The sequence below is a fragment of the Canis lupus genome, chromosome X (assembly GCF_011100685.1).
Source record: "Canis lupus familiaris isolate Mischka breed German Shepherd chromosome X, alternate assembly UU_Cfam_GSD_1.0, whole genome shotgun sequence".
Taxonomy (NCBI): Eukaryota; Metazoa; Chordata; class Mammalia; order Carnivora; family Canidae; genus Canis; species Canis lupus.
Genome location: NC_049260.1, coordinates 123,420,753 through 123,443,125, shown reverse-complemented (window position 1 = coordinate 123,443,125; position 22,373 = coordinate 123,420,753). Strand labels below are relative to the sequence as shown.

Genomic DNA, 22,373 nt, shown 5'->3' with positions numbered 1-22,373 from the left:
CTATCATAAATTAATTAATTAATTAATTAAAATAAAATAAAATAAAATGGAGATGGACACGGAAATACAAATCAAAATCAAAACCACAATGAGATCCCACCTTACACCAGTGAGAATGGAGAACATTAACAAGTCAGGAAACCACAAATGTTGGAGAGGATGTGGAGAAAGGGGAACCCTCCTGCACTGTTGGTGGGAATGTGACCTGGTGCAGCCACTCTGGAAAACTGTGTGGAGGTTCCTCAAAGAGTTAAAAATAGAGCTGCCCTACGACCCAGCAATTGCACTGCTGGGGATTTACCCCAAAGATTCAGATGCAATGAAACGCCGGGACACCTGCACCCCAATGTTCACAGCAGCAATGTCCACAATAGCCAAACTGTGGAAGGAGCCTCGGTGTCCATCGACAGATGATGGATAAAGAAGCTGTGGTCTGTGTATATAATGGAGTATTCCTCAGGCATCAAAAACGACAAATACCCACCATTTGCTTTGACGTGGATGGAACTGGAGGGTATGATGCTGAGTGAAGTAAGTCAGTTGGAGAAGGACAAACATTATATGGTCTCATTCATTTGGGGAATATAAATAATAGTGAAAGGGAATAGAAGGGAAGGGAGAAGAAATGGGTAGGAAATATCATAGAGGGAGACAGAACATGAAGACTCCTAACTCTGGGAAACGAACTAGGGGTGGGGGAAGGGGAGGAGGTGGGGGTGGGGGTGACTGGGTGACGGACACTGAGGGGGGCACTTGACGGGATGAGCACTGGGTGTTGTGCTATATGTTGGCAAAGTGAACTCCAATAAAAAGAAAAAAAGAAAGCACATCGCCGTAAGGCATCCCCGTGAGGCAGCGCTTCCCGCACAGGGCACAGCCTAGTGCTCTCTTTCCCGGGGGGATCTTGGCAGCTCCTGTCCGTGGGTCGGTGGGTCGGCGAAGCGCATAGGATTGGTGGCAGCCCCGAGCATTTGGCTGCCGCCTGCTGCAGCTCCCAGTCATTGGTCAGCGGCTGCTCGGCCTTGCCCCCCCCCCCCCCCCCGCGTCCACGTGTCAGGGAGCAAGAGCAGCCCTTTGCCCTGAAGGCCGCTGGGGCACAGCCGCCCGCCGTGTCAGGCCCCCTGTAAAGCCGGGCTAGTGTACAAGGGGATTGGGCTGACGTGTGTCCCTCTCTCCCCAGGGACTGCGGACCCCCACGCCCCCGGGCCTCCTGGGAGCCCCGGCCTTCCCGAGGGGCCCGCTGTCCGAGGTCGGGGGGCTGCGCCCCGGTCCCACGGGCCCGCCTCCTGACATCACGGGGTCCCCCGGACCCCCAGAGGGCGGCCACGGGCAGACGCAGGGCGAGGACTGCCACCCACGAGCCAGGGACCCAGGCCCGCACCGCCTCACTCTCAGCCCGGAGACCCCCGCGGCCCCGGAGGTGCTCGGCCGGTGTCGCAGCCGCCCCGGCCGATGCTCGCGCAGTGCCTGGACAGCGAGGCGGCCGCGCTCCCTGCTGGGCAATGGCAGCCCCCCCCCCCCCCGCGGCCGCGCCGCCTGCCAGGTCGAGGCCACCCGCGTACAGCCCAGCGCCGCGTCACTGCTGCCAAGGCTGGCGCCCACGTGCACTCACGCGCGGCCCTGGCCGTTCTTGCACAGCCACGCTTCGCAAGGTTTGTGTCTGCGGGCCGCAGGCGGCACACCCCGGAGCTTGGCTCCCACGAGCAGGGCTCCCACCAGCAGGGCTCCCCCGAGCAGAGCTCCCCCAAACAGGGCTCCCGCCAGCACAGCTGCTCGGGCAGGGCTCCCCCGAGCAGGGCTCCCACCAGCAGGGCTCCCGCAAGCAGGGCTCCCGCAAGCAGGGCTCCCCTGAGCAGGGCTCCCCGGAGCAGGGCCCCCACCAGCAGGGCTCCCCCCAGCAGGGCTCCCCCGAGCAGGGCCCCCACCAGCAGGGCTCCCCCGAGCAGGGCTCCCGCACCGGCCGCACATCAGCAGAACCCACAGGCACCACCACGGTCACCCCAGGCCCTGGTGGCCACCACGCCCTCCATCCTGCCACGCCGGCCCCCCGGCCCACCAGAGGTCTCCCTCTGTTCCTGGCTCACACCCCTTTTCGCCTGGTTTGCGTGTTTCAGGTACAGGTCAGGGCCGGAAGCGTTCTCATTGGCGACTTTATTGCTCACCTGGGTTTCTCTTAAGCACCGACGAGCGGGTAACAGAGGGCACGCGTGTGCGAGCAACAAGAGGGGACACAGGTACAGCAGGAGGTGCTTCTAGCTGTCTCTATCGGCAAGGCCAGGGCCAGGAGGGTCAAGGGGCCACAGCGAAGGAGGCAGGCAGGCTGCTTCCCCCGCAGGAGGCATCCAGACGCTTATTCTGGAAGCCCGATCTAGGGAAAGCCAGAAGGGAAGAAAGCGGAACCCCCCACTTCAGACTGAAAGGTCTGGCTTAAAGCCCACGCCGCCTGAGGCACACCGGGTCACACGGGGTGCCATCAGCAGCAGGCAGGGAGCAAGCGCACCCCAGGAACGGAAGCTTCGGAAGACCCGTGGCGCTCAGCCGCTGCCAGGCCCTGCCCCCAGAGCGTGGCTCCGCCGGCCCGGGGCCCAGGCACGAAAGGCTGCACAGCTCCTGGCGGCTGCTGCTGCATGGCCCGCATGGACGCCACAGCCGGAACCCCAGGAAAGTTCCCCAGGAAGTCACCATCTGCCTCTCACTGCACCTGCATCTCATCTTCGTCCTTTCAACTCCCTTTCAGAGGAGGAAGCCAGAGGAGGACTCGAAGCCCAGCCCTACACCGCTGGTGGCTGTCACCCAGGGCCCCGGTCAGTCCGACTGCTCTGTCCTATTGCAGGCAGCCTGCACCCTTCCTTCTGCCTGCAGCCACCGGCCCTAACCACAGTGTCCAGCAGGAGACGAGATGTCCCGAGGAGCGGCAGTCCCCACACCTGCAAGGGCCTGCCCCACACCACACCAGCTTTCCTTCCCACGGAGCGCCAAGTGCCTCTGCAGCCCAGCGGCCACCCTCACCCCAGGGGACAAGCCCCCGCAACGGAGCTGCTGGTCCTGGAGACACCGGTCCTCAACTGCACCTGCCCTAGTCTGTGGGCCCCAGGAGATATCCCTTGTGCCGGGCCAAATGGTGGCCCGAAAGACATATGCATGTCCTAATGCACAGAATTTGTGATTACGACCCTATTTGGGAAAAGTCTTTGTGGATATAATGAAGATAAGGACCTCAAAATGACGTTAACCTAGATGATGGAGGTGGGCCCTAAACCCAGTGACTGGTGTTCTTGTAAGGGACAAGAAGAGAAGATGCAGTCAGGAAAAAGAAGAGGCCACGTAACCACAGAGGCAGAGAACGGAGTGACACGTCTACCGGCCCAGAATGCCACGGGCCACCACCCACGGAGGCTGGGAGACAGGCCTGCAGCTGATCTTTCCCTGAGCGCCTCCAAAAGAAACCAACCCTGCTGTCACCCTGATTTTAGCACCATGAGAGAATGAATTCTTGTTGTTCTAAGCCAAGCTGGTCATTTGTCACAGTGGCCACGGGAAATAAATATATCCCCCGAAACTGAAGTGCTAATGCAGAAAACTGCAGGTCAGGACTGAAACACAGCACCCGGGAGTGGGGAGCCTGTCTGCGCCTTTAACGTTTTCCCAAAGTTCAGTCATCTGCGAGGAGACACCCGGGCTCCGGGAACTGGAAAAGGTGCTCCCGCTGCTGCACACGCCAGGCGCCCCCCGGGCCAGTCTCGTCTCCAGAACGGGCTGCCGGCCAGGCTGTCTTCGGCGACACCCCATTCCCAACCAGGGGAGGCCAGGGCATTCTTCCTCCACTTCTGATGTCCTTTGCTGACAACTGCGGGCTTAACGCCCTTGGCTTTGGCAGCCCTTGGCTTTGGCATCCGAGGAAACAGCCAGAAATCTTGCAAAGCAACAGTAAGGGGCCCTCTAGCGTTCAGAACCTGCCAATTGTCACCAAGTGGCTTCCCTTCACAAGGCTGGGGCATTTGGGGCTGGTGTGGGGAGCAGCATCACAAGCTTCTGCAACGTGATGAAAGGCAGCCACCACACAGAGCAGCAACACTCTCTGGGAGGACAAGAGCACGCAGTGGTGGTCGGTCGGAAAAGGAAAGGAAAAGTGCGCATGTGGAAGCACCTCCCTGTCAAACCATGAGCCCGTCACAACAATGGTAAACCCAAAGCAGGGAAGGGAAGGTGCACAGACGTGGCCACGCAAGGATGACCAACTTCAAGCCCAAAACACACTCACACAAAGTTAGAGGAAGAGAAGACAGTGGCAGTTTCTATCATACACAAGAGCCCATCCCACCAGTGACCAAAGAGCTCAAACCCACTGAGGAACAAAAGACTTACAGCCCAACAGAAAAATGGGCAAAACGTACAAATGAGCCATTAAGAGCAGAACTCGAAAAGGTCCTTCAAGCTCCACAAACACACTCAGGCTCAATAGAGAGCGCCGTGCCCGACAAATGGCAAAAGCCCGCAGGCCGGGCACCCCTCGTGTGGGCAGGGCTCGATGCTCAGCGGTGCTGCTTCTAAGACCCTGACCCAAAGAGACACGTAAGTGACGCCCAAGGATGTTCAGTGCAGCATCGTTTGTGACAGTGAGTGGCGAGGGCCCAAGTGTTCATCTGAAGCTGACTGGTAAAATGGGCCGGCGGTGCAGCCTCCAAATGGAATACCACGCGGCCCACGAGGGTGCTGGGGCCACGGTGTGTGGAAGCGTGGGCGGGAGGCAAGGCTTCTGCCCGTCTTGGCTTGAGAAGTTCTCTGAGAGCCCTGGCCTTGATTCTTGAGTTCCCCAGTGGACGTGGAAACAGAGGGAGCCCCAGGGCAAGCAGTTCAAGCGGACAGAACGAGCAAAAGGAGCAGAGCATCAGGCCTAACCGGGGTTCCATGGGCCCTAAAAGAGGCAAACCAGCAGATGGGGGAGCTGAAGCATAAGGTCCTAGAGCTAGCTCGTGGGGCGCACAGAAGTGGCCTGTTCTGTGTCACCTAGCCCGTAACTCTGGACCGTGCGGCAGGAGAGCTCGCACCGGGCCGTCCTGTGCTGCTTACTGGCAGGCAGCCCTACTCGATGCACTCCATGACGTGTATCTGCAGGGTGTCCATATCAGGGGCCTGATACTGGCACTTGGGGCAGCAGAAGTCCGGTGGCTCCTCGGGGGGGCTTCTCCTCTGGATGGACACGGGCACGTGAAAGGAGGCGTGAACTGGAGAAAGAGAGGAAGCATCAGAGAGGACTGAGACTTGCTAGGCCTGTCGGGTCGGCCACTGGGGTCACCGCCGCTTGCGTCTTCCCTCTCAGCCCGCCCCGTCCCCAGGAGGGGACTGCACTCGGGACAGTGACTCTGGGGAGGCGAGATGGGCCCTTCTCTGGCACCCTGCCCTCTCCATCCCTTCTCCGACCGCTCACTCACCTGGGGTGACGGGTAAGGGAGCCTGGGAGACCTCCACGTGCCGCTTCCTCAGATCTTCAATCCTTTGAGAAGAGAAACTGTCAGATCAAAAGTATGCACGGAGGGGATCCCTGGGTGGCTCAGCGGTTGGGCGCCTGCCTTCGGCCCAGGGCCTGATCCTGGAGTCCCGGGACAGAGTCCCATGTCAGGCGCCCTGCATGGAGCCTGCTTCTCCCTCTGCCTGTGTTTCTGCCTCTCTCTCTCTCTCTCTCTCTTATGAATAAATAAATAAAATCTTTTAAAAAAAAAAGTATGCACGGAGCCAACGGAAGGATGGGGCAGGACAGGGCAGGAGAGGGAGAGCGGAGAGGGAGGGCCGGCTCAGCCTAACCTGACACACGCACGCGGTCACCACCGGGACCCCCGCACCCAGTCCCACCCCCCGTGGGGCGGGCCCTCCGAGGCCCACCTGGCCGACTCCTGACAGCTGGCCTTCAGCCTGCTGTACTCCCTCTGCAGCTGCTCCAGCTGATCCTGCAGGATCTCCTTCTTCTCAGCCAGCTTCTCCCGGGCCTGCCTCTCGGCCTGGAAGTCGGCCTTGTATATATCCGCCTGGCAAAGCCAAGAGAGGGGCACGCCCGCCAGCTGTGGGCCATTCACTGCCTGCTGGGGGATCGGGGACAGCCGGCTCCCACCCTCCCAGAGCCGGGGCACAGAGAGTCACCGCCAAGCGCAGACAGATCAAGGAAGAGCAAGGGGCTCAAAGGGCTTCCGTGAAGCCACCGCAAAATGACACCAGGGACATACATACCAGGGCCCAGGGCCCAGCAGGCCCAGTCGGCTGACCCGCACACGGGCCACAGAGAAGTGCCCTCACCTGAGCCTTTAGCACCGGGACGGTCTCCATCACGATCTTGTGCTGCTCGGCCTCTTCCTTCAGCTTGTCGATCACTTCCTGTTTGGCCACCAGGGCCTCCTCGGCCTGCTGGAGCTGCTGCTTGAGATCCTCCAGCTGCATTCCCTAGGAACGGGCAAGGGGGAACTGCAGGAGCCCAAACTGGCCCGTGGCAGGCACCAGGCTGCCACCAGGCCGGCTGCTGCTCCAGGTGAGAAGAACCAAAAGGAATCAATGAAAGATGGGCCCTGGCTGGCCAACCCTGGAGTGGTGGAGAGCACAAGACGACAGGGCGTGCACGGCACAGGAAAGGCAGAGGCTACAGGGAACCTTTGACATCATGTGGCACAACTTCCCACCCAGGCCAACACTCCCTTCCCAGAATCCCCAGCCGGACAGCCCACCTCTAACCTTTCAGCGGACAGGGCCATCCTCCCTCCTGAGGCCATCCCCTCCACGCTCAGCTGCTCTCCCGTGCTAACAGTCCACCACATGCCGCCACGAAGCTGAGACCTGTGGGTCCTGCCACCCTGCCATCCTACAAAGGTCTGCTGCTCCCTCCCAGATGCCCTCAGCCCCCCATGCACACACGCAGATGCATGCACACACAGACACAGCCACACATGCCAGCAAGCCTTCCTCCTGCAGATCGAAAGGCCACAGTTGTGTAACTAACTCTTCCTGGTGTGGTCGGTGTCAGGTGTTACCCTTACAAGCCTTAGAGATGTCCCCTGGGTACATTCGGGTTTGACAGCATCCTTCTTAAAACGCGATCACTTGACATTGCACCCAGTACAGGTCTGATGAAAACCAACCAGAAAAGGGCTCCCAGCACCACTCCCAGTAGTGTGATGAAGTGTCCCACGCCTCACCTTGGCTCTGGGATCTCTGAGCCAGGAGCCAAGCTGGTGGGAAGGACTGGCCACGGAGACAAGCATGTTCCCAGGCCACACAGAGCGCCGCCAGAGGCCCGGCCCAGGGGACCGTAGGCCACACACAGCACAGCCCTAGGATCCCAGTCTCCCACCACCCGCGCTGAGCTGTCACACTGCGACCTTGACAAAGGTCTACGACAAGTCAAACATCCCCCCCAAAATCAAATTCTGGCAAGTGTTCAAATAAGAACTTGAGCTCCCATGGCCCTAAATCAGTGGCAGCAGGTCCCGAGCTCTGCTGTTTCTAGGCGGCAGGGAGAGGAAGCGAAGCAAAGTCAGTCCTACAGTCCCCGCGACAGCCCCACCATACTCACTCGGTTTCGCTCGCTGCTCACCATGCTGCTCTTGATGTGGTTGTCATACTCCTGGAAGAGCTGGTGATAGGCCACCTGTAGCTGGGCCAGCTTCCGCCTAAGGAAGAGGAGCCTTTGCTGGAGAAACCACCTTGTCCTGACCCCGCTCCACGGTCCTCCTCCTCATGTCCACAGACCAGAAAGGGGCTTGCTTGCAGGGTGCGTTTGTGCCTTCAAGGCCAGCAGCCCTAAGACAGGCTTTACTAAATGCTTAGTATCCCTTTGTTTAAGGCTAACGTTTTTAAAAATAAGAACCGTCTATAATAAAGTGGAACAGTCCTGGGCTCTTCAAAAAAGTGAACTCTGTGAAAAACACAGAGATGTGGGAGAAGTGTTCTAGATTAATGGAGACTCCAAGGCACACCAACGGATGCAATGCAGGGACTGGGACCAGACGCTGTTGCCACGTGGGCCCAAAGGGGGCGTCCGGACGTGGACTGAAGAGCACATACCATCGCATCAGAGATGGATCGTGTAGGTGTGATGACGGTAAGGGACGGCCCGCAGACGGGCTCGCTGACAGGCAGAAAGCCCCCGATGGCCCTCTGGTCTCTGTCCCCCCGGGGGCAGGAAGCCACTCACTTCTCCTCCGAGGCAGCCTGGCGCTCCATGCGCAGGGCCGCCTCCACGCTCTGGCTCTGCATGCGCAGCTGGTCCACCTGCACGCTGTGCTGCTGCTGCAGCGCCTCCCGCTCGCTCTCCAGCTGCCGGGCCTGCTCGCTGGCAGCCCGGGCCCTGGCACGGGGGAAGGGGGAGGTCACGGGAGGGCCTCGGCAGGAGTGGGGGGCAGGGTGTCGGGGCGTTCACAGGATCCCCGCGGCACTGAGGAGGAGCTCGAAGCCCGACGGCCCTGGAAGCTCTGCGGCCTGCAGGCAGAGCGCCGTCACGGGGGCAGGAGTTGCTCAGAACATCCTGCCAACGCACAGCCGATCTGCCGTGAGAAAGGACGTGGCTCTCGGATGTCAGGGGGGCAGGGGGGACACACGGTTACCAGAGATGGGACAACCACAGAGAGCCAGCTTGGGGGCGACTCTTTCCCTCCCAGTCACTGTTCTAGAAGCGGCAAGAAGGCGGCTGACCCACCTCCATGGCTCAGCTGCAGTCCCAAATGCATCCGCCTGCAAGAGGAGCCTCCCCAGCCTGGCTGGGTGACAGCAATGGTGCCACAGCTCGTCTCTTCTCACCAGGCCCTCCATGCTCTAAGCCCTAGCACCCCCTAGCCCCCAATCTCCCATCTCCAGTCTCCTATCTTCTCACAGCTCCCCAGATCTCTAACCATGTCATCCTGCTGGCCCCAGGCCCTGCACGGTCCCCACCCCACCGCAGAGGCGACAGGGGCTGCTAGGGCGGGAGGGGGTGGGGCCTGCTGGGGATCATCGCTGGTCTCGCTGTTTCTCCACACCTGTCCAAACAGACTGAGCACGTTTCCATCTGTGAGCTGACGTGGTCATCACCAGGTGGGCCCGCTGCCTGCCCGGGGCGCGGCGCAAGGGTGAGTGCCATTCCCGCAGGACAGACCCCAGGCTCGGGGGACCTCCGTGTGTCAGAGGCGTGAAGCTCTTCAAAGGGCCACACGGAAGGACCTGAGACACCAGCAGGGCTGTGAGGCCGAGCTGTCCAGCTTACCATCTATATGGCCAGCCACAGGGGATAGGACACAGAAGGACACTGCCTGGGAGCCCACACTTGCTGACGTCTGTGCATGGTCGCTAATGGACCAAAATTGCCCCCAGCGGTTTTTTTTTTTTTAAGATTTTACTTATTTACTCGTGAGCAACACATAGAAAAGGCAGAGACACAGGCAAAGGGAGAAGCAGGCTCCCTGTGGGGAGCCCAATGTGGGACTCGATCCCAGGACCCCGGGATCACGCCCTGGGCCAAAGGGCAGACACTCGACCACTGAGCCACCCGGACGCCCCACCCCAGCGGTTTCTTTCACGTACACAGAAAACAGGCAGAAAGGACACCAAATTGTCCTAAAAACAACACATGGGATTGTAGACACCTGGAGGCCGGGGCGGGGTGGGGGGACACAGGGGCAAACAGCAACGCGACAAGCCCAAGGCGAGCAAGCACAACCTTGTGACACCTTTGCTCACACTCCGATTTCTAGATGGAAGCACGTCCACAAGGTCCCCCCAGCGTGGACGACGGCCAACACCATCCTGCCCCCTCCCCTGGGGGGAAGGCAGCCCTGCCGCCACCACGGGGGTCCACCTTTCTCTCTGGAGGGCAGCACCCGGGGCCGTGAGAGCCGAGGAAGCACTGGTGCCTCAGACCCGGGGAGCCGCTTACGGGAACCCCGCCGCGCAGAAAAGAGCAACTGGCCGGCCGCTGGCTTCAGCGGGCCACTTGCGAAGTTGGCCCTCGGGGGGCACCTGGGCGGCGGGCTGCGGGCTGCGGCGAGTCCCCTACGCCAACGTGACCCCCATACTGCAAAGGATGGTCCCTGTGCCCGGACTGCTCGCACGACAGGAGAGTTTGTGCAGCGCCTGCTCTCCCGTGGGATGCGGGAAACCCTTTCCCGGGATCATTACAGCTGAGCCCTCGCGGACGAGGCCGCCAGACGCCCCTCAGCTGCCTCTCTCTTCTCGGGCACCCCAACGGCAGCCCCGGGGGGCGTTCCCGTCCCACTCACCTGCCCTCCAAAGCCTGCCGCTCCTTGGTGGCGGCCTCCAAACGACTCTGGCTCTCCTGGAGCTCCCCCAGCAGGGACGTCACCTGGGCTTTCACGGAAGCCTTGTCTTCAGCCATCTGCTGCATGAAAAAAAGCCACTTCCTGTCAGTGATGCTTTCTTGCCAGCTGCCACCCACCCCCGACATCCCCGAACCCCAGGGCAGCTGGCAGGTACTAAGACATGTCACCTGAGGGCTTCTGTCCTGCCCCCAACACCACCACCCGTCTCACCACTCACCTCTGGAAGCTTCCCAGGCCCCCGCAAGGAACCGTCCCATGACCCCACACTCCCCAAGCCCTCCTCATGCCTGCAGACACAGGGGCGCAGAGCTGCCTCGAGTCCTATGAGGCTGACGAGCAGGCTGTGAAGAGGGAGTCCAGCAGGACGTGGTGCCGAGGGAGGTTAGACCTCATGGGTCTAAACACACGCTCCAGGGGCGTCCGGGTGGCTCAGTGGTCGAGCGTCTGCCTTTGGCTCAGGGCGGGATTCTGGGGTCCTGGGATCGAGTCCCAGATCAGGCTCCCTGCAGGGAGCCTGCTTCTCCCTCTGCCTGTGTCTCTGTCTCTCTGTGTCGCTCATGAATAAATACACACTCCACTCCGCAGGCCAAGGCCACCAGGAGAGAGCCAGCCTGACACCTTCCAGAAGGCCTCTCTAGCAGTGACAAGACTCAAGAGTTGTCCGAACTCCCCGATGCCCGGTCCCCCTCATCCAACCATCCAGACGAGGTCCCTGGCGACCTCCGGCCACTCGGCCCAGATTCGGCGCCCAGCCCTCCATATCCAGAACCCTCGGCAGCAACGGCCACTCCCGGCCCCCGAGCCCCTGCCGCGGCCTCCTGTGCGCGCACACACCATGCCGGCCACTCCCTGCCCTGCGAGCGCAGTCCCAAGGCCCGGGCCCTCGTGCCCCAACGTCCCTGGGTGTGCCCTCGACGCCTGCCATCCCCTGCAGGCTGACAGCTTCCAAAATCACACCTCCAGGACAGATTCCTGCCGTGCGCCCCGGCCTAGCTATGCAGCTACCTGCCCCCTGCCTCCACATCTGTGCCTTCAGCAGGCCCAGGGGTGCAGGCCCACCCTGCTCAGAGGCCCTCGCCAGGAGCTGCAGTGACTCCCACCTGGGCTCCCATCCACTCCTGGGTCTTCTATGAAGAATCACAGAGTGGGGAGCTCGAGACACTAACATAGCACGTCCCGGTTTGGGAGGCCAGAAGTCCGAGAGCAAGGTGTGGGCAGGGTTGGTGCCTTCTGAGGGGTTGCGGTGGGGGGACGTCTGTGCCAGGGCTCCGCCAGCCTCCTGGAGGCTGCCAGCAGTCCCTGGCGCTCCTTGGCTCGTGGGTGCATCACCCCAACCTCTGCCTCCATCATCACGTGGCTGTCTTCCCTGTGTGTCTTTGCGTCTGTCTCTCCTCCGGTAAGGACAGCAATTGCTGGTTTTAGACCCAGGCTAATCCACTACGACCACATCTCAACTTCGTTACCTCTGCAGACTCTCTTTCCAGAACACATTCTGAGGTACGGGGTTTAGGATGTGGACATTTTTTTTTCGTGAGACACCATTTAATCCCGTAATACCCCTGCACACTCTGTAGCCTACAGGAAACCACATCAGGTCTCACGCTATCACAGCAGCCCCCACGGTCCCTGGCACGCTGGAGTCAAAGCCTCACTCCTTCCACTGGCCCTACTAAGCCCACATAACCAGCTCCTACCATGACTCTCCCCACCCACTCTTTAGCCACCTCCACACGGCTTTCAGCCACGTTTGCCTCTTTGGTGTTCCCTGAAAATGACAGGCGTGTCCCCGCCTCAGGACCTTTGCATATGCTTTCCCATCCCCTAAAACATGCTGCCCCCAGATACCCCTCACTGTGTTCTGGTCCTTACTAGAATGCACTTCAGCAAAGGTCTCCCCACTGACTAGTGCAAATACCACCCAGCACCTGGCCTGTCACATCAATGTCTCCACTTGGATATTTAGCAGTGCTCTCAAGACTGCATGCTCGGGACGCCTGGGTGGCTCAGTGGTTCAGCGTCTACCTTGGGCTCAAGGCATGATCCCAGAGTCCTGGGATCGAGTCCTGCATCGGGCTCCCTGCAGGGAGCCTGCTTCTCTGCCTATGTCTCTGCCTCTCTCTGTGTGTCTCTCAAAAATAATATTTTTTTAAAAAAACTGCAAGCCTGGCAGCCCCCAAAAAGCCAGTTCCACTCACAGCCCTCCTTGTCAGCTGAGAGCAAATCCATCGTCCAGCTACCAGGAGAAAAACCTCGGAGTCCCTCCTGACTCCTCTCTGTATCTCACAGCTCACATCTAACGCATCAGGAAATCCTGTCAAAATATACTGATGGCACAATATGGTGTATCCATTTGATGACGCTAAATGATTAATGTTAACTGTTTAAGGTGAGATAGCGGTTTTGCAGTTAGTCTTTTTTAAATCCCTTCTTAGAGATGTACGCTGAAATTTTCACAGATGAAATCATGGTGTCTAGAACTTGCTTCAAATTAAAGGGGGAAAAAATTAAAGGGGGAATTCCTAGATATTTACCTGATAATGAAAACACATGTCCACACGCAAATATTCATAGCATTACTGGGGGCGCCTGGCTGACTCAGTGGGAGAGGTAGGAGAATCCTGAGCTCGGGGTCATGAGTTTGAGCCCCACACTGGGTGTAGAGATTACTTAAATAAAAAAAACTTAAAAAAAGAAATAGAGAGGCCCGATTGGTTAAGAGTCTGCCTCTGGCTCAGGTCATGATCCCGGGTCCTGAGATCCAGCCCCGAGTCAGGCTCCCTGCTCAGTGGGGAGTCCGCTTCTCCCTCTCCCTCTGCCCTCTGCTCATGCACCCATGCTCGGTCACTCTCTAACAAGCATAATCTTGCAACAGCTAAAGAGTGAAAATTACCCAAATGTCCACGAACTGGTGAATAGCTAAACAAAACGTGGCCTCTCCATACACTGGACCAGGACGCCACCATAAAAGGGAAGGACGTACTCCTACAGGCTACAACATGGATGAACCTCGAAGATATTTACGCTGAATGAAAGAGGCCAGATGCGAGGGGCACGTACTGTATGATTCCACTGGTACGAAATGTCCAGAATAAGAAGCCCACAGACAGAAAGCAGAGTGGAGAGTGCCAGGGGCTGAGGGAAAGGGCGCAGAGTGCCTGCTAATGAGGATGCACTTTCTTTGGTGGGGGCAGGGGTGGATGTTTTGGAACTAGGGAGTGGCAATGGTTATACAAGTCTATGAATATACTAAAAAGCCCCCGGATTCTATACTTTAAAAGAGTGAATTCTGAGGCACCTGGATGGCTTAGTCAGTGAAGTGTCTTCCTTGCTCAGGTCATGGCCCCAGGGTCCTGAGACCGAGCCCCACGTCCGGCTCCCTGCTCGGCCGGGAGCCTGCTTCTTCTCCCCCTGCTCCTGCCCCTGCTTGTGCCCTCTCACTCTCTCAAATAAATTAAATCTTTTTTTTAAATTTTTTTTTATTTTTATTTATGATAGTCACACACAGAGAGAGAGAGAGGCAGAGACATAGGCAGAGGGAGAAGCAGGCTCCATGCACCGGGAGCCCGACATGGGATTCGATCCTGGGTCTCCAGGATTGCGCCCTGGGCCAAAGGCAGGCACTAAACCGCTGCGCCACCCAGGGATCCCTTTAAAAAATAAATAAATAAAAGGGTTATTTTATGGTGTGTGAATTCTATCTCAGTAAACCTTTTTTTTTTTTTTTTTTTAAATCTCCAGGGGATCCCTGGGTGGCTCCGCGGTTTAGCGCCTGCCTTTGGCCCAGGGCACGATCCTGGAGTCCCGGGATCACGTCCCACGTCGGGCTCCCGGCATGGAGCCTGCCTCTCCCTCTGCCTGTGTCTCTGCCTCTCTCTCTATGTCTATCATAAATAAATAAAATCTTTAAAAAAATAAAATAAACTCCAACCTATGGTTCTACTGGCTTCCAAGTGATGGGCACTTGCTTGGTGCCTGGGTTGTTGTGCCAGTCAACATGGAAGAGCTTCTCTTAGAGGTGCACCTGGGGTGAGGCTGCTGAGTCTGCAACCTGAAGACAAAATGCTCAACAGTTTTTCAAAGTAGTGGCGCCAACTGCCACTGCCACCAGCAACATGAAGCCAGGTCCCCTCCAATAGCCGCTACTGCCAGGCGTGTCAGCCAAGAAAGAGCACTGCGGCAGCGGTCCTGATCCCTGCTCTGCTCTGAAACCAGCATCCCATCCCGGGCCGCACGGACAGATGCCCTGAAGGCATTTAGCAGAGAGCACGGAGTCCACCTGTTCAAGGCTGGGATGGGCCGAATGGTGGCCCCCAAAAGATATGTCCAGGTCCTAACCCCCAGTACCATAGATGGGACCTGATCTGGAGACAGGGGCTTTGCAGATGCAGTCAGGTCACGACCAGTCATGCTGGAAGAGGCGGGGGTGGGAGATACAGTGACTGTGGAGAATTACAAAAGAAATCCGCACAAAAGACTTGGATTCCTTCCAAACCCCTGCGCTCGGTGACCTGACCACGCTTGAACACGGTTTCTAGCAGCCAAAGGCTGCCATCCTGGGAGACCCAGCCCCCCACAGGCATGTCTACCTGGCAAAGTTCAACGATGCCAAATCTGACCGGTTCAGCCACCACTGGACACAGGGGCCCACCCCTTCCCCAGAGCATTTGCTAAGAGGGCTCCCAACTCGAACCCTTCTCTGCGCCTTTGAAACGTCTATGTACCTCCTACAACCCAGGAGGGTCTTTCTCAAGGACCTGTGAAGCCCTCCTTTGAGCTGGACTCCCCATGAAGGACAGAGCCTCAGAAGCCCAGGCCCCATGCCAGAGGGAACCCTAACTTCCATAGCCAGCTCGCCTCCGCATTGACGCTGACCTGACCGACCCTCTGCGAGTTTTCGCTTCAGCACCTGCTCCCTCCTCCTCCTCCTCCCCCTCCTCCCCCTCTCCTCCTTGAGAATACACGTATGTCAACATGGAGCTCAGCTCTTTCCCCTGCTGTCAGTAATTACCAAATAAGACCTTTTCTCACCACGGTAACTATGTCCAGCTGTATTTCTCTTCAACGCTGGCGTCTCTGTAAAAGGAGAGACGCACGGAGAGGGACACGCAGGGAGAAGGCGCTGGGATGACTGACGCGGAGGTGGAGCGATGTATCTACAAGCCAGAGGAGGCCAAAGACGGCAGGCAGAGCCCAGGCTGGGAGCATTCTTTTACTCAGGAACAGGTTCTCCCTGGGGGCATCCAGAATGTACCAACCCTGCCTGTATCTTGCTCTTGGACCTCTGGCCTCCAGAACTGGGAAATAATATGTTTCTGTTTCTCAAAGCCACCCAGTTTGTGATCCTTTGTTATGGCAACCCCAGGAACCTGGCACACTCACCAGGAGCCTCCCAAGTGCAGAAGGTGTAATTCCTTGCGGGGGCGGGGGGGGGGGGGAACACACCTCTGGGCTTCACGTCTGGGGGGCAGGGCCTGGATATCCAAGGTCACCCGCAGGAGCTCCGGGTCTCCGGGACCCACTCCACACCCAAGGCCCCGGGAACCAGTACCCCGTGCAGGTTGTCACACATCACTACGGGAGACACCGTCCCTGCTCTCTCCCAGACCCTGCCCTGAGCTCCTTTCGTCCTTGCTGGTTCCAACCCGTGTGCTTTCACCGTGAGTGACCATAACCACCATAACTGTGAGCCGATCTACGGCTCTTCTGAGTCCTGGGAGCCCCCCTGGTGGAGCACCGAGCCTCAGGGCGCACTCGGGGAGCCCTGAGCGTACTGGGACCCCCGTGGTTTTCAGAATGTAGGTGGCTGGTGTGACAGGCGGCCAGAAGCCCCGGCTGCCGGGGAGGGACCCAGGCCGCCCCTCTGGCTACCTGCTGACATCGCTTCAGGTGTTCCACCTCCTGCAGGGCCTGCTCCCTCTGCGTCCTCAGGTCGAGCTTCTCCAGACTCAGTCTCTCCACCAGTTTCCTGGCTTCCTGGAACTTCTGCATGAGGAACTCCTTCTCCTTCCTCTGGCTGCCCTGGAAACGCTGCAGCTCCTCACAGCGCTCCCGGAGCATCTGGTTGCTCTGCCGGATGGCATCTGTGGCAGAGGAGATGGGAGGGAGGTCAGACTCGGCAGGTGGGCCCATCACGGCGCCCTCCCTACTGCGCTGTGCAGCCTCTCACACAGAGATGGCCTTGAAACACTTCTTCCTATTTTGCATAACACTTTCAAAGTTATTTATGGCACTGATAAAGCCCCTAAGTTTCTCCAGAGAGACTGAATACAACAGCTTTGTTTACAAGTGTGTGCCAATGGGACACCTGGGTGGCTCAGTGGTTGAGCGACTGTCTTTAGCTTGGGGCGTGATCCCGGGGTCCTGGGATCGAGTCCCACATCGGGCTCCCCGCAGAGAGCCAGCTTCTCCCTCTGCCTCTCTCTCTGGATCTCTCATGAATAAATAAGATCTTCAAGTCAAATAAAATATAAAAGTATATGCCCAGTGCCACTTTCTTTGTAAGTGGCTCAAACCCATTGGTATCCTGGCCAGGTCCAGGGCTCGCCAGCCTGCCCTGGGGCGCTCAGGCATCCCCTTCAGAATCAGGAAACCCCAGGCTACCCACAGACTCAGGGAAGGCCACCAGGGCAAATGGCCCCTTGGCATCGCTGGCCACAGCCTGGAAGGACCAGAAGGCTCGAAGTGCCCCAGTGAGTGGCCTCCCTGAGCCTCACTGTCCCCACCTGCATGTTCAACAGAAATAATCACACCCACCTCACAGGATCACAAGAGTTAAATGAAAAAGCAAAGTGCTCTGGGCACAATGAACGTTCGAGAAACCACCAGTCCCCCCATCACCAGGCTGAAGGATGAGTATGTGCCAAGGCCAGGCAGTCAGCAGAGGCTGAGGAAAGGAGAGCCACACACTCAGGGACACCCTGGGCAGAAGACCATCGAGGGGTGACAAAACTGATCGGTGACACACAAAGGTTCTCACAACTACAGAACTGTGTAAGATCAGAAAGAGCAGTAGCTTCATGTCACTCTCTAGTCAAAACCCTTCACTAGCTAACTAGTGCCTGTTGACGGAATATTCTTTTACTCAAAAGGCAGTAGCAGTGGCTTCTGAGCCCAGCTCACTCTACTGCCCCCATGTGACCCCCCCTGCAGGGGAGGCAAGCTGAGTGTGGCCCTTAAACAGGGTCTCCTGCCTCAGGCATGCTTCTGCCACCCACCTCCACCCCCCCCACCGAGCCTCAACTCATAGGCAACTTCTTTTTCTATCAAGGTAAAATTCGCATAACCCCAAATTCATCATTTTAAGTATTTTATAGTACACAGTCATTCAGGGGTTTCTGTGTACTCACAAAGCTATGCACAATCACCTCTAGCTAGTTCCAGAACATTCCCATCACCCCCCCAACAAAAAAACCTGAATCCAGTGGCAGTCACTTCCTCATCACCCCCAGCCTCTGGCATCCACTTAGCGGATTCTCCGGATCTGCCTCTCCTAGAAACATCTCATCAACAGACTCCTGTACTAGGTACATGCAACTTCTTTCCTAACGTCCCCCCGAAATATTGCAAGCAAAGTCTACATCCACTCCCCTGCCCCCTCCTCCCTAGGCACAATCATCAGCATTGCTGGGGGTGGACACCCTCAGGGCCCCGGGGGGTTTAACCCAGGGCCTGACACATGGCACCCATTTGACAGAGATGTGCAGAGCCAACACTGTGTGGGGGCAACACACTGCACAACCGAGCGTCAGGTAGCGCAGCTGGAGGCCATGCAGCTTCAAGGTCTCCATGGGCTACTAAAGCCTCAGCTCCCTGCATGGGGAGCTGGTGGTGCCGTGATCCCTCTACAGCCAACCTGCCACACTCTTGTCCCCAAGTCTCCCTTGCCAGAGTACCCTCTCTTACAGCAGAGGCTACACACACAGTCATTGAAAGTGTGCGCCCTCCCCACCTCCAACCTGACTCCCAGCTCTATGTGACCCCAAGACAGTTGACATTAGGGACACCGTTGGCTGTCATAACCGGAAGAGTGCTATTGGCATCTAGTGGGTAGAGGCCAGGGATGCTGCTCAACACCATGCAGTGGCCAGGACAGCCGTAGATGTCTAAGCATGATGACAAGGTGGGGGGCGGGTGAAGGCGGGCACAAATGTGGCCCACGCAAAGGCCGCCAGCCGCCCCCCTGGGAACAGGAGAAGCTGCCCGCGCCCCATCCGCGTGAGGACAAGGCAGGTGAGTGCGCGGAGGTCGAGGTGGGGACGGAAATGGGACCCCTGGCCGCGCTCTCGCCCCAGCACCGCGGGCACGCAACCCCTGACCCAGCCTCCTGCCGGGCCGGCCACGCCCCTTCCCAGGGCCGACCATGCCCCTTCCCAGGGCCAGCCACGCCCCCTCCCCAGGAGCCGCTGGGCCGCTCCCAGTACGGCCTGGCGCTTAAGGGACCGGGATGGAGACACAAGAGCCCGGCCACGGTGGCCCCACTGGGGCAACTCGCAGGGCTCGCTGCAGCCCCTGAGCTCCCTGAGTCCACGCCCCTTCCCAGGGCCGGCCACGCCCCTTCCCAGGACAGGCCACGCCCCTTCCCAGGGCCGGCCACGCCCCCCAGGAGCCACACGGCTGCTCCCAGAAGGGCCGCGCTTAAGGGATCCCGATGGAGACACAAGAGCCTGGCCACCGCGGCCCCACTGGGGCAACTCGCAGTGCTCGCTGCAGCCCCTGAGCTCCCTGAGTCCGCGCCCCCTCCCAGGGCCAGCCACGCCCCTTCCCAGGACAGGCCACGCCCCTTCCCAGGGCCGGTCACGCCCCCCAGGAGCCGCTGGGCCGCTCCCAGGACAGCCTGGCGCTTAAGGGACCGGGATGGAGACACAAGAGCCCGGCCACGGTGGCCCCACTGGGGCAACTCGCAGGGCTCGCTGCAGCCCCTGAGCTCCCTGCAGGGTCGGCGGGCGCTGCAGTCCCGCTTCTCCCTGTGCCCACTCCCGCTTCTTCCCTGTCCTCTCCCTCCCTTCCCTTCCCCAGTGGGGGTCTGAGAGCACTCTAAATAAAAACTTCCTGGACGTCAATCTATACCTCAGAGTCCATTTCCAGGGAATCTCACCTGAAACAAGCGGGAAGGTGGTCGAGTTTGAATCACCAGCTGGCTCTCAGGTACACCCCCACCCAGACCCAGCAAAAGCAGACACAGATGAGTAGACTAAGCCTCCCCCCACCCAACAGGGCTGGGATCTCTGACGTTTTACCCCGCACACTTGCTGCCCTCCTCACCCCGGAGCTCTTGATTCTCCTCCAGACAGCGTTGGTAGGTCTCAGGAGTGCCCTGCTCGGAAGGTAGGTGGAGCATAGCTGGCTTCCCCAAAGAAGACTCTTCACCCAGCACGTCCTGGTCCCCGGCCGGGCCGCCACTGGGCTGCACCATCTCACTTGGCTGACTCTTCCAGGGGGCCCTGCTCATCCAACAAGTCAGGGTCTAGAAGAGAAAGGCAGCAGAGGATTCACATGACACCCCCGCAGAATTCTCTTACCTTGCAGGACAAGGGGTGCAGTCTGTGGAGTTCTGGGGCTACACTTTAAGCAGAATGCTGAGCACTTTATCAAGTGTGATAGAAAGCTAAAACAGGCTTTTTCAGTCTACAAGGTGGCATATACTCTCATTCCGAAGGGAGTTGCAGTCCCATACGTGGGGTCAGAAAGGCCATGCTGCAGCACTTGTTAAAAACTACCAAGCACCTGTCTCCAGGCTGCAAACTAAAATTAAGAATTTCACAAGAGAACAGAAATTAGGGAGAGGGTTATTTTCGTAGGGAGGTGTCAGTGTGCTGTGGATCCTACCTGCTACATACACCTCCAAGCTGGAGTGAAGAATGCTAGCCCCCATCTCCTGTAGTACCTTGAATCCTGACCTCCAAAACCTATGAATGTGACCTTATTCGAAAAAAGGATTTTTTTGCAGGTCTAAGTAAGTGAAGGATCTTGAGATGAGATCATCCTGGATTAGAGTGGCCTTAAATCCAATGACAAGTGTCCTTAGAAGAGGCACAAACACGGAGGCCACATGACCACAGAGATTAGACTGACAGTGGCCACAAGCTAAGGAAGGCCTGGAACCACCTGCAGCTGGAAAAGGCAGGAAGGATCCTCCCCCTGAGTCCGCTGAGGGAGTGTGGCCCTGAAGACACGTTGATTTCAGACTTCTGGCCTCCAGAATTGGAGAGGATAAAGGTCTGTTGTCTTAGCCACTCGGCTTACACTCATCTCTCACAGCAGCTTTAGGAAATTAATCCACGTAGGATGAGGGGCTTCAAGGACACCACTCAGAACCTGATGAGTGTTTGCTGGAACTGAGGGCCTGAAGGGGATATATAGTATCTGATGCGTGCCAAGGAATCTAAAAGTGGGGCAGCCTGGGTAGCTCAGCGGTTTAGGGCCGCCTTCAGCCCAGGGTGTGATCCTGGAGACCCAAGATCAAGTCCCACGTCGGGCTCCCTGCGTGGAGCCTGCTTCTCCCTCTGCCTGTGTCACTGTCTGTCTCTCTCTCTCTCTGTGTGTGTGTGTGTGTGTGTGTCTCATGAATAAATAAATAAAATATTTTTAAAAAGGAATCTGGGGGATCCCTGGGTGGCTCAGCGGTTTGGCGCCTGCCTTTGGCCCAGGGCGCGATCCTGGAGTCCCGGAATCGAGTCCCATGTCAGGCTCCCGGCATGGAACCTGCTTCTCCCTCCTCCTGTGTCTCTGCCTCTCTCTCTCTCTATGTCTATCATAAGTAAATAAATCTTTAAAAAAATATTTAAAAAAATAAAAAATAAAAAAAATAAAAAGGAATCTGAAAGTGGGAGCTGCCCAGCCTAAGACAGCAGGGCAAAGACACATGCAGAGCTGTTTGCATTGTCCTATAAAGTACAGAAGTTGGCCATGAGGGACATCACTAGCCTAAAGGCCTTTTAAATTCTGCCCAAGAAGACTACCTGGAGGAGGAGGCCGATCCTAAGACAAGCTTGCAGGAGCAGGCCCTGAGCTGAGAGAGGATGGCTTTAATGCCATAAACTGTTACATTTATACTGCTCCACTGGATTCCACTGAACTCCCCCCACGAACCCATCGGCGGTATCTGGGGAGCCACTGATCCTTCTCTGAGCTTCCAGAAGAGCCCACTCCCTGGTTCTCCCCCTGCCTCACTGGCTGCTCCTGCTCAGACCCTTTCATTGGCTCTTCCTCACTAACCCAGCCCATCATGTTGTGGTGCCCCCCAAACTCTGTTCTGGGGTCTCTCCTCTACCTAGAGTCACTCCAGTACACAGTTCATTCACCCTCACAGCTTTAACCCCCCACTCTCCAAATTACACCTTTCTTCAAGGTGTAATGATGCTGACGATGCTCCAAATTACACCTTTCCTCAACTCCAGACACCTAGCAAACTCAACATCTCCACTTGGTTAGCTGGCATTGCTCTCAAACTAACCTTAAAATCACACTCCTGACAGCCCCCCAAAGCCAGTTCCACCCACAGCCCTCCTTATTGTCAGCTGATGTCCAGCTATAGGACAAAAACCTCAGACTCCTGTGCCTCCTCTTGACTCCTGTGTCTCTCAGCTCACATGTAATGCATCAGGAAATCCTGTCAAAATGTATCCCAGAACCTACTTGATGACACTAAGCAATTATTGTTAAGTATTTTAAGTGTGACAGTGGTGTTGTGGTTGTTTGTTAATTCTTTCTCAGACGCGTGCTGAAATATTTACAGATGAAATGATATGGTGTCAGGAACTTGCTTCAAATAATGTGGGAACTCCTAGGTATGTACCTGAGAAAAACGAAAACACATGTGTACACACAAATGCTCGTAGCAGCATTATTCACACCAGCCAAAGCATGGAAATGACCCAAATGCCCATCAACTGATGAGTAAACAAAATCTAGTACATCCACATGCTACAAGATGGACAAATCTTGCAAAAATTATGGTAAAAACAAAAGCAAGTCATAAAAGCCCGCATATAATATTATTCCATTTACATGAAATGTGCAGAAGAGGCAAATCCATAGAGGCAGAAACATTGGTGGATACTTAAGGGCTGGGAGAGATGGGGT

General features: G+C 57.5%; 1 protein-coding gene across 7 annotated transcripts in view; it reads right to left on the bottom strand.

Moving 5' to 3' along the window:
* Window positions 1–2,132: 2,132 nt before the first annotated feature.
* The window catches only part of IKBKG (inhibitor of nuclear factor kappa B kinase regulatory subunit gamma), a 21,643-nt gene continuing 1,402 nt past the window's right edge, over window positions 2,133–22,373 (bottom strand). For 2 of the 7 annotated variants that reach the window (XM_038588736.1, XM_038588730.1), the window contains exons 2-10: window positions 19,554–19,755; window positions 16,161–16,372; window positions 10,233–10,351; window positions 8,177–8,329; window positions 7,556–7,652; window positions 6,289–6,432; window positions 5,881–6,023; window positions 5,433–5,494; window positions 2,133–5,225 (exon numbers count right to left, since the gene is read on the bottom strand). In XM_038588736.1, coding sequence (XP_038444664.1) covers window positions 5,083–5,225; window positions 5,433–5,494; window positions 5,881–6,023; window positions 6,289–6,432; window positions 7,556–7,652; window positions 8,177–8,329; window positions 10,233–10,351; window positions 16,161–16,372; window positions 19,554–19,740 — 1,260 coding nt within the window. In that variant the 5' untranslated portion in view covers window positions 19,741–19,755 and the 3' untranslated portion in view covers window positions 2,133–5,082. The remainder of the gene's footprint in view (window positions 5,226–5,432; window positions 5,495–5,880; window positions 6,024–6,288; window positions 6,433–7,555; window positions 7,653–8,176; window positions 8,330–10,232; window positions 10,352–16,160; window positions 16,373–19,553; window positions 19,756–22,373) is intronic. The other 5 variants (XM_038588734.1, XM_038588731.1, XM_038588732.1 and 2 more) reach the window with 5 other exon arrangements.